Raw genomic sequence first — 17104 nt, 5'->3', positions numbered from 1 at the left:
GGCAGAGGCTCAACTGACTGAACCACCCAGGTGTCCTGAATAGACTATTTTTTAAGCAGCAAACGTGAGTCACAGAATGTGTGAGCTTGTGATAGAAGTACAAAAAGCAGGTATATCAGCACTAGGGACATTTCATATGGGTTCGAAGTCCACAAGGTCACTGAACTTGGGGGGCCAACCTAAAACATGAATTACCATAATGAAAAATCAGCTTGTGAATTAAAACATGCTGATTTGGTATTTAAAAATTATTCTAATGATTATGTGCATTTTGCATTAAAAGTCATCATGCACAAACACACTTCTCACAGATGAAGTCAGTAGTGGAACTAGACCCATAGGATCTTGGGGTTCCCCCCTGAATTCATGGGAAACCTGGCAGGGAAACCCGGTTCCTGCTCTTCCCGTTATCTTTACGTTTTCCAGAACATAGTCTTGCTCTTTCTCATATTTGTATTCTACAGTCCTTCAGGGTGTGGCAGTTACTAATATAACTAGTTATAAGAACTACTGTCCTGCAATATCAAGATTTTCATGTTTGCCTGACTCTGTTTTCTGTTACCTATTAACTTACTCTATTTTATGAAATTAACTTGTAAAAATATATTTAAAAATAAAATTCAGTTTTATATCTAAAATCTAGTTTTCCCATTTAATGGTAATACAAAATTAGAGGTATTTTTTTTTCTGAAAAAAAAAAGGGCATCATAAGACTAAAATCATACAAATATTACAATAAACTCTTTATAATGACAATAAAGGAGATGAAATAATTATAAATTATTCAATACAAGTTGTGTTATTTAACTTATTCGACAAACATGTACTAAGTTGTGTATTGGGTAAGCACTGTGATAGGCATATGGGAATATAAAATTCAAAAGCTAAAGCCCTTGCCCTTAGAGTCCTTAGGGGTAGTTGAAACATCACCTATCAGCATGTACCAGGAATATAAAGAAAAATGAGGCAATAATTAATCCCGCCCTTAATCCTTGTGGGGCCAGTGATAAGAGTACTAATGGAGGACCTTGCATATCCTCCCTCTCTTCTGACCTCTAGCTCTGGTCTACATCATCATTGCATGTATGCACGGGGACCTGAAGGTCTGCCTCCAAGCTCTCCTGCCTTCCAAACCTTGCCCCTTGGCAACCCCTTGAGCTTGGGGAGCACACACCAGGGATGTGGTCCACTCTTAGAAGAACAGACCTGAGAAAAAGGCCTGTTGCAGGGACATCTGGGGTCCTGTGTAGCTAGACATGATAAGCAGGGTGGGCATATCTCCTTGGCCCTACAGACTCCTCAGCACATTGGGAACAGTAAAACTGAAGGAAAGCCAGAGTGCGATACTCTCAGGCACTGAGTCTAGGCCAAGGACCCTCTGGCAGTACTGGCAACAGCAACAGTGGGGATATGGAACAGGGGATGGTTTGGAAGACCGTTCTCAGCCATACAACAGATGTAGCTAGGTGAATGACTGCATATTGCGAAAGCATCCATAACTCCATAAAAATGTAAAATAAGTGGTTGAATGTAGGTCAGAAGCTAAACAAAGAGGTCTAAGCTAAGAGATACATCTTGAGGTTAGGGAAAAAACACTGGAAAATAATATTTTTTAAATAGAGGAAGAGGAGTGAGTCTAGAAAGACAACTGAGAAGGAGCAATTACAGAGAAAGAAAGAAAAGAAAGAAAGAAAGAAAGAGAAAGAAAGAAAGAGGTAGCATAGCGGAGAGAAGGGTTTTGAGAAGAGGAGAGTGAATGGTTGATAGTGTCAAGTCTCATACAAAGATCATTTGGTAACTAAAATGTAACCACTGGATTCGTCAATAAGGAGGGTCATTTATGATTTGAGTAGAAGCAGTTTCAGTAGAATACTGAAGATGAAGTTGAGACTCATGAGGAAATGGAAATTTGGATTTAGACTATGCTAGTAGTTAGAAACAAATGCTAGAACAAAAATTAGGTATGTAAGCTTGGCAACGTGACAAGAAAAAACACCCAGCCTAAAAGAATTGTCTGGATCGAAAAGTCTGTTGCCGTCACGTACTGAAAGTTAAATGCCACTCACTGTGATTGTTCTAATCCTTTCTTAGCACTGGAAAGAAGCTGACTTTCAGAAATTAACACCTATCGATCTGGCTGACTGTCAAGAGGAGTGATTCACAATCTTCAGTAAAGGGAAGTAGATCCCATCACTTAATGTCAATTTTTCTGCATCATCATTATATGCTTCAGTTTTGTTTTGCAAGTAAAAGTTCATTGCAGATGAGGAGCCTGGCTTCTAAATTCGCCAGTGTCTCACGAAGTGTGGATGCTCTCTAGTGACTAGAACACAGACTAATTTCAGCACAGAGAAGGGCCGTTGCTGAAATACACAACTAACTTGCGCTATAAAACTCTCAGTTACCAACAAAACAAAAAAACTCACAGTTACCTAAACACACACATCCACTCCATTTATAATTTTTATTTTTTTGAAAGATTTTATTTATTTATTTGAGAAAGTGAGAGAAAAAGCAGGGGGGTGGGAAGCAGAGGGAGAGGGAGAAGCAGACTCCCTGCCTAGCAAGGAGCCTGATGAGGGGCTTGAACCCAGGACCCTGGGATCACGACCCAAGCTGAAGACAGACACCTAACCCACTGAGCCACCCAGGCACCCCCATTTATAAATTTAAAAAAATCTAAATTCAGTGATACAAAAACCAAGGTAATTAATAAATATTCTGGAAATAAAGCTTTTTTAAAAAAACAAACAAGCCAGCAAGCAAGCAAACACTGAGGGTGGTCAAAGCACGGCCAGTGCTTTATTACCGTCTCCAGTGCAGTGGGCCCCGGAAGGGTGGGCAGCAGTTAGGATTGGAGGCAGCTCCCGGGCAGTAAGCCCTGCAGCAGAAAGGAAGCTCTCCAGAAAGTGGACTCACTAAATCAAGGGCTCTAGCTTCACACCTGATGATGGCCAGTACACATTCACAGCTCGGGGACTGCAAATCTCGAACTCTGCAGGCCAAGCTGTGACACACCTGCCAGGGGCCAGTGTGCTGCCCTCTTTCTTCATCACAGTCTCCTCTCATTGTGTCCTTGGTCTACTCCCTCTCCCCTTCTTCCTCTGGTCTTTTCCCCCTTTTCCTTTTTTCCTTCTACCTAGCTTCTGCCTACTTCTGTGTTTGTCCCATCCCCACAGGCCAAGTGGGAAAATGGGTGAGAGGGTAATTTCCCTTGCAGGCTGAGAGGATATTAAAGACCTGGAGTTTCTCTGGTGGCGGCAGCAGCAGTAGCAGAACTACACCAACTGATGATGTATTATATGTGGGCTAATGATGTACTATACGTGGGCTAACTGAAAAAAAAAAAAAAAAAAAGGACTAGATGGAAGAGCAGGAAGACCAGGGTGCTGCCCGCTAGTGTCAGTTGGCAACCCCCATGAACTGTGGGGGGTTGCCAGCCTTCCGTAGGCCTGGCAGGAGGAGGGGAGAGGGGGCATGGGGACTGGACGTGATGGACCTACAGAAGCCTCACAAGAGTCTTGCCCTTGCCCTGTGCCCTTCCGTAGGCCTGGCAGGAGGAGGGGAGAGGGGGCATGGGGACTGGACGTGATGGACCTACAGAAGCCTCACAAGAGTCTTGCCCTTGCCCTGTGCCCTTCCGTAGGCCTGGCAGGAGGAGGGGAGAGGGGGCATGGGGACTGGACGTGATGGACCTACAGAAGCCTCACAAGAGTCTTGCCCTTGCCCTGTGCCCCTTCACCTTCAGCCCTCAGCCAGTACCCCCGCCCCTCGCCCCTCAGGCTGGGGCCTCACTGGCATGTGGTATGGCATTTGGGCACAGCTGCGTTCCACTTCATATCATTCAATATACTATAGCTTTTCAAACAAATGCCAATAGCTAAAGTTCAAACTGAAGATCCACAGTTCATGGTTTTCTAATGTACTTGACATTTTAGTTTGTATTTAATGATATTCTGGTATCCTAACCTTTTGCTTTCTGACATCCTGGAACAAATACCTATGATTCCTCAACTATTTTCTACTTGGAATGTGTTTTAGAATTAGAATTTTTATAGCTGGAAGAGACTTCAGACCTCACCTAGATAACCACCTCTGCATTCTACAAATATAAAAACTGAGTTCCAGAGAGGCGAATATTACATTTAAAATCACACTTATAATTTTATAACTTTCTTTTCTCCAAAAAGTATGGGGGGGGGAGCTCCAAAGTCATGTAACTAGCTAATGGCTAAGCCAGGACTGGAAATCAAAATCAAAGCTCATTTAATCGGTCTACCAATCTCTCTACTCTTCCAACATGGTCTCATTCTGAAGGTTCTCTGCTAATAACAGTATAAATAAAAATCACTGACTGTTAAGATAAGGCTTTCAGATCCAAAGGCATGCATATTTTGATTCTGCACATAGACCTACTTTAGAAACCTTTAGTTTATTATGACTAGCGGTGGTGATAACACTAGAAAATTGGTTTATAAACTTAGCAGGTCCTTCTTCACTATAAGCCCAACATTCTTAACTTAAATTCTACCTATTTTTAATAGGAAGTAATCTAGAATCCACAAAAATACTTACCTCTAAGATTCAATATGCCAATGGTTCACAAACTTTCTCCCAATTCCTAATTATCCTGCATCAGAATAAACTGGTATGTTACACCATTTCCTGGATATTGAAAATGGCAGAGTGCTAGAAATAGTTTTCCTTTATTTAGTCCAAGAAAATATAGGGCAAAAAAAGGGTCAGGGATGTTATGAATTACAGGAAAAAGGAAGTTAGGAAGGAAGAAATAGAGATGATGGTAGAAAGGAAGAAGCCTTCTAGGACTTCTGCTGTAGTTTTTTTTAAGAAACTCAATTTCACTTCTGTATCCTTTAATAATTTGGGCTAATTATGATTCGACTAGAAATATCTGCTGAATATCTACTATGGCCAAGGAACCTATAGCTAGACACTAAAGGAAATACAAAGATGAATATTATAGTCTTGGCCCTAAATAAACTTATAACAACATCAAGTACCAATTACAGAGAGCACATGAAAAACACAGTGAAGAGTATTAGATTAGGTATCAGAAAACTCAGTTTCTAGTTTGAGCTAAATTTATTAACCGTGTAATCTTTGGTGAATCGCTTATTCTCTTGCTGTTTCAATTTCTCCAAAGGTACTTTATCTCACAGGGTTTTTATTAAGGCCAAACTCAATCATCTCTTGGCAAGGAAGAGGGGAAAAATAGATGTCTACCTCCCTTCATTTTGTCTCACAACTTTGTTCTTGTCTTGTAATTTTTATTTTCTCCTCTTAGTTTAAAAGTATATATACTCATAGTAGAAAAATGCATACAGAAAATATCCATAAATTCTGGGGTGCCTCAGCCATTAAGCGTCTGCCTTTGGCTCAGGTCATGATCCCAGGGTCCTGGGACAGGGAGCCTGCTTCTCCCTCTCCCACTCTCCTTGCTTGTGTTCCCTCTCTTACTGTCTCCCTCTGTCGAATAAATAAATAAAATCTTAAAAAAAAAAAAGAACCATAAATTCAATAACTCAATTAAACAGCCCAGACAACCACTACTACTGTATTTTTTCTTTCAGTTTTTTTCCCCAATGCATCTCTCAATACCTAAACATAGGTAACTAGATACCATATTGAATATAGTTCATCCACTAAATTATTTTACCTTTACAACCTATCATAAACATTTTCTCATGAAAGATTCATTATAATCGTAACTGTCATGGCTCCATGACAGTCTACTATACAGATGCACAAAAACTCATTTAACCAGTTTCCTAATGTTTGCTACTTATTTGCTAATATTAATAATGCTGCTGTGATAATCCTTGCATGTAAATATTTGCTACTTTCCAAATTACTTCTTTAGGGTCAAAAATATGAACATTTAAGGCCTTATGAAACTTACTCCCAAATTGTTTTCAGAAGGATTTGTAGTAATTTATATTCCCATCAGTAGTGATTAACAGTGCCTGTCTTACCAGCACTGCCATTATTCAAAAAAATATACAGACACGCATGCACTCAAATAGCTTGGTTTTTAGTTTTCTATTGCTCTTATAACAAATTATCACAAAACTAATGGCTTTAAAACAACACACATTTATTATCTTACAGTTCTGTAAGTTGTAAGTCCCTGGGTCTCACTGAGCCAAAAATCAAAGTGTCAGTGTGGCTGTGTTCCTTTCTGGAGGTTCTAGAAGAATCAACATCCTTGCCTTTTCCTGGTTTCTAGTGGCCACCTGCAAGCCTTGTTCAGGGCCCCCTTCCTGTCTTCAAAGCTGGCGAGAGAGATTTGAGTCTGGTCATGCTGCATCTCTCAGACTTCCTCTTTTGTTTCTTTTTTAAGAACTTCTGTGATTACACTGAGACCACCTGGATAAACCAGGATACTCTCTTTAAGGTCAGCTGATTAGCAAGCTTAATTCCCCCTGCAACCAAAGCTTTCCCTCACCATGTAATGTAACATGTTCACAGGTTCCAGAGATTAGAACATATATATCCTTTGGGGATGGGAGCATTCTTCTGCCTACCACACTTGATAGGGCCAAAAAGCATCTCCTTGTTTTAATTTGCATTTCTCTTTTGATTACTGGTCTTTTCTCCTATTGGTGTACTGCAATTTTTCTCTTTTTGAATGAATGCTTTATATATTTATCTACATTATCTACCTGAGTTTTAATTGGGTACATGGCTGCTGAGCTGTATTTCCAGCCTCTCTTACGGATGGCGTGGCCATGTGACTAAGTCTGTACAACTGGATGTGAGGACAAATGACATATACAACTTCTTAGTCATCACCTAACGATGTAGTCATTGTCCTGGATGTCCTACTTCCCTTTCCTGTGGGCTAGAACGAGGGTATGATTACCAGCCAGCTTTGACCACTTCGACAAGGACATCACCCTAAGGGATGTTAGAGCGATAACAGAAAAGAAACTTGGGTCCTTGGAGGGACTTGTGGAACAGAGCTGCCTACAAGCAACCCACTATCTTCTAGACTTTTTCCAGAGAAAAATTAACTTCTTTCTCACTGAGCCTGTGTATCCTTAATATCTTTATTACACAGCTTGGCCTATACCCTATTAATAATATGGGCTGTCAATAAATGTTGACTGTTGAATTATGAATTTAAAGGATGAAATCTGGGAACCAACATTTGTTATTTACGTCTACTACATCCATTTTTCCATTCACTTTCCTAAACTGCTTATATATTTTTATATTATTTTATCCGCTATCTATCATACTTGCAACACATATTTTTCCCAGTTTGCGTTTTAATTTTGATTTGTTTTGAAGCATAAAGGTTCAAATGTTTATGTAGTCAAACCCATAAACCTTTCCCTTGGTGATATCTTTCATTGTTTTTATGCTTGGAAAAAAGCAATCTCTTTAGGGATAAGATTAATTTTCCCTTATACGGTCTCATTTTTAAATACATAGCTTACTATTCCATCTGGAACATATTCTGATGCATGTAAAGTAACCAAATAGGTAACTGATTTTCCCAAACACATATTAGATAAACCTATTTAATAAAACATGATTTATTTAACAATCCTACTAATTTATGGGTTTTTAATTACATTAAATTATTATCAATGTCTACTTTAGCCTATTTTGTTCCTACAATGACTTTGTTGCAGATAAATGTTTTAATCGTTTGTTCCTTTTGGTAATAAGAGAAAAAAACATCTAGAGCAAATCTTTATTCAGAAGAAAAAAAATAGGATTTGCGACAGACTTTGAATGTACTCTTCCTAACTTTCAACTCAGCCTATTCCAAAAATCCTATCAACATGCGTGATTGTGATTATGTACAGTAAGGAAGGAAAGTGGCCCATGGGGAGTTCTAGAGTTCTAAACTGGGTAATGGGTACATGGCTGCCTGTTTTATGATTATTTCCCTAAAGTGTACACACATGTTTATGTACCTTCTATATGTATATTATATTTAATCTAAACAAAGTAAATAAGAATATTCATATAAATTACTGTATGGGCCCCTGGAAGAAATGTCTCAGAAATAACCATATCCTAAAGACAACCAAAAGGGGGAAAAAGTTACTCTCTACACCTTTCTACTCCCTTTTTTCACCCTGTTGAATACTAATCAAGATGAGTTGTCTTCCCCTACCAATCTTTCTCATGTGAAGCCCATATTACCACCATGCAGAAACAGTTGTAAAACTTGACCCCTGGACATTTAAGAGTCAAATTAGGGCAAATAAAATGATTGAATAAAAGCTAAATCTTAATCGGCTTTAAGACATTAAATATATTACATGATTATACTAGGATGGGCAAGCACAATGCAATTTGCTTAATCGGTTACCATTTAAAGTGAGGATGCTAGTACTTAAGGCAGTAGTTCTCCAACTTAAATGAGCATAAATTAACGAAAGGAGCTTGTTAAAACTGTTGATTCTGGGAATTCATTCCAGAGACTACATGAGTGGGACTGCAGTGGGGCCCCCAGGATCTGTATTTTAAATAAGTTGGTAGTGTGCAGACCATACTTTTAAAAAACACTGATCTAGGAAAATCTGAATCTTAATGTATTTTACAAAGAAGAGTCTTAGTTTTGAAATCTGCCAACTGTTCACTTTTAAATCAAAAGCTTTATATTTCTATACTGGGGAAATCTGCATATAACTCTTCCTTGCCTTTCCTTCTCTTGCTCTCATTACTGACACTCTAACATGATCATTCTAGTTTCACTTAACTAGTGTCTTCAGTCAAAAAGGTAATATATGGGGGTTCCTGGGTGGATCAGTCGTTAAGCATCTGCCTTCAGCTCAGGGCATGATCCCAGAGTCCTGGGATCGAGCCCCACATCAGGCTCCTCTGCTGGGAGCCTGCTTCTTCCTCTCCCACTCCCCCTGCTTGTGTTCCCTCTCTCGCTGGCTGTCTCTATCTCTGTCAAATAAATAAATAAAATCTTAAAAAAAAAAAAAGGTAATATATGCACACGGTAAAAATATTCCCAAGAGTAGGAAAGAGTACAAGATAAAGAGTAAATCTCCTTTTCCACCCCAGACTTCTAGTTCCCCAGACCTCCTCCTCAGAAACAACGGTAATGGCTTCTTTCACAAACAGTCCTTGCCATACATCCCTCCTACTTTTTTCCTAAATAGGAACATTTTAAACATAACATGTTACATAATATGTAAACTGCCTTTTTATAAAACTGGACAATGTATCTTGGAGATATTTCCATTCAGCACATACAGAACTTTTGCTTCCTTTTCACAGCTGCATACTATTCCACCATACACTTCACCATAACCAGTCCTCTGTTGAAGACACTGGCCTTCTTCTTCTTTATTTTTTTTTTTTTAAGATTCATTCATTTATTTATTTATTTGAGAGTGAGAGGAAGAGAGAATGTGAGTGGGGGGTAGGGCAGAGGGAGAGGGAGAGAGAATCTTCAAGCAGACTCCCCACTGAGTGCGGAGTCTTCCATGGGCTCCATCTCACCACCCTGAGATCGTGACCTGAGCCAAAATCAAGAGTCGGATGCTTGGTGGACCTGGGTGGCTCAGTTGCTTAAGTGGCTGCCTTTGGCTTGGGTCACGGTCCCAGGGTCCTGGAACTGGGCCCCGAGTCAGGCTCCCTGCTCAGCAGAGAGTCTGTTTCTCCCTCTCCCTGTGCCTGCCACTCCCCCTGCTTATGCCACTTCCCTCTGCTTGTGCTCTTTCTCTTGCTCACTCTCTCGCTCTCGAATAAATAATTATAAAATCTTAAAAAAAAAAAAAAGAGTCAGATGCTTAACCAACTAAGCCACCCAGGCATCCCGAAGACACAGGCCTTCTGAAAACAGCCTTCTACTATTACAAGCAAAGATGCAAAACACGGTTATCCTTGCAAACTGGTAGAACATATTTGGGCTAACTTTCTAGAAGTGCAAATACTGGGTTAAAGGACATTGCATTTTGAATCTAATAAATACTGCCAAAATGCCCTCCAAATAGGAATGCCCCGAACTACTCATACACTAGCGGGGCCCGTTTTTTCCTACCTCAAGCAACATGTTATCATACTTTTTCATTTTTGCCAATAAACAGACATCTACATGCTGTTTTAATTTTCATTTCTTTAATTATGATAGAGTTGGGCATCTTTCTCTAACTTTATGTCGAATGTATTTTAATTTCTGTAATTACGTGCTTGTATCTGTCACTCATTTTCCTACTAAGTTGCTATTTTTTTTATTGATTTGAAGAATTCTTTTCAACTAAGGAAGTTACCCATTTGTTTTATTGTTGCAAATATTTCCCAGCTTTTAACTTGTCTTTTGATTTTGTTTTATAGTATACTTAATCATGCATATATCCTAAATTTTTATTTAGTCAAATGCATGAAGCCTTTCTTTTATGGCTTCTGAGACTTGCATTTTAATAGGAAGGTCTTCCTCATTCTAAGATCATTGAAAAATAGCCTCCTTATCTAACACTTTTATGGTTCATTTTTTACATTTACATTTTTGATCCAACTGGAATTTACTTAAGTGGTAAGACAGAGATTTAAAGTTTTTCTCCATTTTTTGATCCCCAGATAGCTAAGCAATGATCATAAGACCATTTATTAAACAATCTCTTCTGGTATGGTCATTTTATTTTTTTAATTAATTAACTTATTAATTAGTTAAAAAAGATTTTATTTCAGTAATCTCTACACCCAGCATGGGGCTCAAACCCACAACCGTGAGATAAAGAATTGCATGCTCCACTGACTGAGCCAGCTGGATACCGCTGGTACGGTCATTTTAAATATAATTTGCCAGTTGCACACATTTCACAATGGAATATATTTCTTAAAAAAAAGAAATCTATGTTCACTAGAACCATTCTATTTAACTATTTAACACACATTAGTAAATGTTATCTATTATTTATATTAATGAAAATTCACTGAATTAGAGGATAACATGGCTTGTGTTACAGGAATCACTGGATACACCTACAATTAAAAGCAGATATAACTTACTGTAAGTTCACCTTCCAGAAATCTTTAAATTGTTTACTGGGCATGTAATATCATATTTCATGCCACAGAGTAATGTCATCCAGTGCTATGCAGCAATGCCATCTATGATTTTTTTGGGATGCTTTGCTTCCCAATCACAAAGAAATGCTTATAGTTCATTATTCTAAGTTCCTGATTTATCCATGATGTTAACAGAAGTGGAAAAATAATTTTCTTGAATTTTTACTGGTACTATGCAGGTAAAAGCAATATTGATACCATGCAGAGATAGAACACCATTAGGAAGGTGGTGAGAAGAGTCTAGGTTGAGGAAAGAGCTTGTCAGAAGCTGCTGTTCTCACGTCTGGAGACTTACAGAAGCTAAGATACAGGAAGCCAAGGGTGCAGGGACACTGGTCCAGAAGGCTGGGTCTGAGGCTCAAAAAGCTCCAAGTAAAACACGGGCACAAAAACAGATTGCCAAGTACCTGTTTCAATGCTGGCCAAATGGACGTTATAGGTCTTTGCCCCTTCCTGCTGAATATCAGACAGAGATGGAAGCTTAGAAGTGGTGATCTACTGAACCTACTAGTCAAAACACATATTCTGGTTGTAGCATTTTCATCTTAACAGCTGCATATGCATTAATACTACTGCTTAAAAGAAATACTGTATGGACATAAAACGAAGTCTCATTTTTAAGGGGATAATATTCCTACATTCTTTATAGATGAACGCACGAGGATTGAAAATTCAATTTATACCCTCTTTTTATCAAAGATTCAATCTCTCTGAACTCTTCATTTTAGTAATTCTCTTTCATCTCCTCCTATCTTTGTTTATATTTCTTTATGAGCTCTATTTCTTTTCCATATCACCTTCTTCACCAAGACGGAGAGTCAATTCCTTATTACCCTTAGAGTTTTATATCTGGAAAAGATACAAAGGGGAATAGGGCTACAGAGAATAGAATGGATGGCTCGAAACAGAAGAAAAGCTAATACAAATATTAATGGGCTTTTAAAAAGAATGCATTATTGAAGTTAAGCTTACTGAAATTTGTATTTAAAAATTGTGGATGCTTAAAAGAAAACCGTATGTTTGAAAAATTAAGAACACCTCAAACACAATAATGAAACTTATCTGTTAAAACCTCACTCAAAAGGATAGGAAATGAAGATAGCTTTCCACCGAAACCCATCATCTCTCACCTGGTTTACTGCACGGGCTCCCCAACCGGTCTTCTTACTCCTGCCCTTGACCTTCAGCTTGTCTATTCTCAACAAACCAGCTTGTGACCAGGGTTCTCTTCAGCTCAAAATCACCAATGGTTTCCTAGCTCAGAAAAAGCTAAGGTCTTAAAGGATCTTATCTCACATTCCCACCACTATTCCATAATGTGCTGATCTCATTTCCTACCACTTCCCACGAAGCCTCTCATGTCTGATTTGGCTCCAGGCACACCAGCCTCCCTGCCAGGAGAGCTCTTCCTTTACATTTGCTGTTCTGCCTGGAATGCTTGGCCCCCAGATAATGCATGGCCCATTCCTTTGGGTTCTTACCCCAAGAAGTTATCTTCCCAGTAAGGTTTTGTCTTTTTTTTTTTCTTTTGGCCATTCTTTCTGAAATTTCACCATCCTTCCCCTGACATTTCAGATCTTTCTTTCCTATTTTATATTTTCTCCAAAACACATACGAGGTATTTTATTTATTTATCTAGTTTATTGTCAGTCTCCCCAACCAGAATGTAAACTCCAAGAGGCAAGGATTTGTCTTTACTGTTCTCTGCTGTATTCCCCATGTTCAGAAGAGAGCTTGGCACACAGTAGGAGTTCAGTGAATTTTATTAAGTGAACTGATAAACGAAAAAACAAATAAAAAATGGTTCCACTTTGGGCTCTCACTTCTTTCCTGGTCTCTTCCCAGCTATCTCTACCTTCTGTAATCAATGTGACATACCTCAAATCAGTAGTTTACCCAACACAGGTCAGATCCTACTACTGCTCTGAGCCAATTAAGAACCCAAGTGGCTTACAACTGCCCAGTGAGGAAAACACAATTCTACAGGACGGCATCAAGATCTCTCATAATCTGGATAACCTTTTCTAAACTCCTCTATTTATATCCCATTTTTATACCTTAACCTGTAGACAGACTGTCTCCCAAACTTGAATAATTTATAGATCCTTTTTAAGGGGAAAATTTTTTCTTTTTCTTTTTTTAAAAAAAATTTTATTTTATTTTATGTTATGTTATGTTAGTTACCATACAGTATATCATTAGTTTTTGATGTAGTGTTCCATGATTCATTGCTTGCATATAACACGCAGTGCTCCATGCAATACGTGCCATCCTTAGTACCCATCACCGGGCTAACACATCCCCCACCTCCCTCCCCTCTGACACCCTCAGTTTGTTTCCCAGAGTCCACAGTCTCTCATGGTTTGTCTCCCGCTCTGATTTGTCCCCCTTCATTTAAAAGGGGAAAATTTTTTCAATGACCTTCAAGATCACATCCAAGGACCCCAGTTTGAGAAACACTAATTTAAGATAATGACACTTTGGTCAATAAAAATGTCTTTTTAATTACAGATTATTACTGGTAAAATAATTTTTAATATGCTAACCAAAAGGAAAACAAAACTTTTAAATCTTCATATACCTTGTCCCCTCTGAGAATAAATCCACAGACCCAGGTACAGAAACGCTGCTGTATGCAAATGAAGCTACCTAACCATCCCAGGAGAGGCCTATGCTTACCTGCCTCTCTGCCTTTGTTCCTGTTATTCCTCTACTCTGGAATATTCCTTCCCTAACTATAGTTACCAAGTCCCAGGTCTACTCATCCTTCAATGCCTACTTTAATTATCACCTCCTTCACGAACTCTTTTTGATACCCTCAGCCGAAACTTCTCTCCATCTCTCAGGACAGTTTTATACCTCTTCTGTTGCACTAGCTACATTATTCTTCCTTATGTTATACCATTATTTTCTCATGGTTATTACAGCTCCTGGATAGCATGAAGATTAACTTGTTCTTTTTTTATTTACACAAAAAGTAGTATAGTCATCTTCCATATGACAATTAATAAACGTCCACTGAATTAATCATTATGTACGGAAAAAATAAATGCTAATATAACTATGACCCTCCTCTTAAAAATGGAACTGTTTAGGGGCATCTGGGTGGTTCAGTCAGTTAAGTGTCTGCCTTCAGCTCAGGTCATGATCCCAGGATCCTGGGATTGAGCCCCAAGTCAGGCTCCCTGCTCAGTGAGGAGTCTGCTCCTACCTCTCCCCTGTTTGTGTGCACCCTCTCTTTCTCTCAAATAAGTAAAATCTTTAAAAAAAATGGAACCATTTACTAAAAGCTTATAACCAAACATATATAATATATTCATAACAAAAGAAGAAAAATGTGGGAAGAAATTTTAAGTTATTTATAGGATTTACCTTCTTTTAAGCATTAAGTCTGATACAGGTATGCATCTTAGACCAGTTCCCAAAACCATAAGGAAGGATGTCAGAAGCACAGTTATCCGAAGACCTAGGGGGGAAAAAAATCTGGGTTATCTTTTATATTCTTTTCATGTAAGTCCAGTGTTAAAAGCAAAGGTTTTTTTACTCAATCACAGTGATATTATATTCTTTTAGCTTTTTGCTGAAACTCCACACATGGGGAAAAAACTCTCCATACTGAAAATGAAATGATTCTAACTTTAATAGAAAACTTGAATGATGACATCATGGAAGAAGTTCCATTAGTTCCAGTTTTTCAAAATGAATGGTTACAATGTTTTGTTCACATGTAATAGTAAAAAATATAGAAAATATTTTTAAAGAACTAGCTATTTTAGTTTTATACTTCCAATATAAAATTTCTAGTTTTCAAATGCAAGCTGCAAAAACTCTAAACTGCCCCTAAAAAGTTTTTTAAAGTAGACAGATCATGGCTTTAAATTTTCTTGAAAAATGACAACTGGCCAATTATGTATTTTATCTAATAATCAGAACAAGCTAATGCTTATTATATGAGGTGGTCCTTTAGAACCCTTTGATTATGAATACAACAATGGTCTTTTTATTTTTCTTGACGTATCAGGTAGCTTTTAATTTATAGAATTATACCGTTAAAAAAAAAAAAGGCATAGCTTAGGACTTTATAATATGGACCAAACAGCTTTTTCCTTTCTATCCCAAATAAAGTTATTTAAAAAATGTGTGCCAAGGGTAGGTCACATGGATAACAAGGTAAAAGAGAATATAAAAATATTAAAATAAGGTAATCAAAAATAGACACAATATTGTAGCTATAGTAATATAATGGGATTATAAATTCCTACTGCTGTAATGCTACACTTCTGTTACTACTGAACTAATGCCACCTATTTGTGGCAGCCACATCACACAGGTGGCTCATACTGAGCATGTGGGAAAAGTGGCAACACTTCTTCCAATTTCTCCCAAATTCAATGCCTCCTTGAAACCATTCATGGTGAACAGACTGAAGCCAAATTTTTTAATCCAAATTTTTCTTTTTTTTCCAGGGCTTTCTTTTTTTTGACAGAGGGGAGATAGTTAAGTATTTTGGTTTTCAAAGGGCTTTTCTGCTTGAAGATGTTAAAAACAAGACAACAGGCCCAAAATGGAGTTGCTCATGCTAAGCCTCATGTCACCAAACTGCCCTGACTTAATGACAGTTTTGGTTCTCCCAGAAATGGAACACTAACCTAGTCAGTCAGTGCTAGTGAGGTAATCTGCCTGCTAGACCCCCTCCTATCCTCTAAAGGAAAATGACCCTGCCACAAGCAATCCACTTTTTGCTACTGTAACTTCCTTGTTCCCACTCCCTTCTGCTTGTAAAAGTCTTTCATTTTGCACAGCCCTTGGAACTCCTTTCTATATGCTAGATGAGATCCTGCCCGATTCAAGAATCATTGAATAAAGCCAGTAAGATCTTTAATCAGCTGAATTTTGTTTCTTAACCAAGGAAATTGAAAGTCAACAAAACTGTAATTATGCAGATTAAACATAGTAAGGAAAATAAACTTGAGATCTGGATCAGGCACACACATGCCACATTGAGGATAATTTGTGATATGAACAGAGTTAGCGTTATAATATTCTTGTATGATTTGAATATGATTAATACAATTTGGCAGAAGGAATATCATCGAAAATTGTGCTTCTCAGTAAGAAGTAATGCATACATACTGCTCATTTACTGCTTCTACTAACAGAATGCAAATTTTAAACCCACATTATAGCCATGGGAAATAGAATGTAATTAATAAAAAGTAAATTCATGGTCATAAATATGCTAAACTTGCAAAATGTTGTTCTTATAAGGCTATATGGGGTGTCCTATGAGATACTGATTAAAATGTTACAGATTTGGGACTATAAGGTTTTAACTTTTACACGATACTTATTTTTTTCCTAAGTATTTGGTTTGTAATTAAGGTAAGCAGCCACCAAGTAAGCAGGGAGGCATTGTTTATGACCACAGAGTCCAAATAACCCAGTTTCCTATTATTACTGCTAAAGGTTGGCACACTTTTCTACTCAATTATAGTTTTTATTAAAAAGACGATAATATAACAGCTAAATATATACATTTCATAATAAAGAAGTTGTGAAAGCTGATTATTAAAGCAACCTCACAGGTACAGCTTGTAGATTTCTTGCTTATTTTTAATTGTTGCCAAGTATTACTTAATCCACCCCAGATGATGCTCAATTCCGAATAAAATGTTTTCTTTATCTCACTTGAATCTTGACAAGACAGGACTCTATAATTTCATGTAATCAAAATAACATCAACTGACTTTGGGAAGGAAAGATATGAGGACACCAGAAAATAAGCCTATGAGACATCTAGTACTTTTATGTAAATAAATAGATTCCAAGTGATTACAGTACTAGGATGTGAGTGCAAAACCCAACCGATGAAAGGCATTAGAACAATTTCAGAAAACCAAACATGATTGAAAATAAAAATAAATTCTATTCAAATATGGCACAGACGCTGCAGGAAGTTTCCTTCCCATGGACTCCTTTTGCTGGGAACATATTTGGTACAAGAATGGCATCTCTACAACAACTGTGCCTAAAAAATCAG

The 17104-nt window shown here is 37.9% G+C and overlaps 1 protein-coding gene across 1 annotated transcript in view; it reads right to left on the bottom strand.

Moving 5' to 3' along the window:
* The window catches only part of SLC49A4 (solute carrier family 49 member 4), a 67524-nt gene that overhangs the window by 45414 nt on the left and 5006 nt on the right, over positions 1–17104 (bottom strand). The window contains exon 2 of the mRNA XM_008708249.2: positions 14437–14530. Within this exon, the coding sequence (XP_008706471.2) occupies positions 14437–14530 (94 nt within the window). The remainder of the gene's footprint in view (positions 1–14436; positions 14531–17104) is intronic.

The sequence above is a fragment of the Ursus maritimus genome, unplaced genomic scaffold (genome assembly GCF_017311325.1).
Source record: "Ursus maritimus isolate PB19 unplaced genomic scaffold, ASM1731132v1 scaffold_4, whole genome shotgun sequence".
In the NCBI taxonomy this organism is placed as follows: domain Eukaryota; kingdom Metazoa; phylum Chordata; class Mammalia; order Carnivora; family Ursidae; genus Ursus; species Ursus maritimus.
The sequence above is the reverse complement of the archived record's forward strand: the minus strand, read 5'-3'. Positions and strand labels throughout refer to the sequence as shown.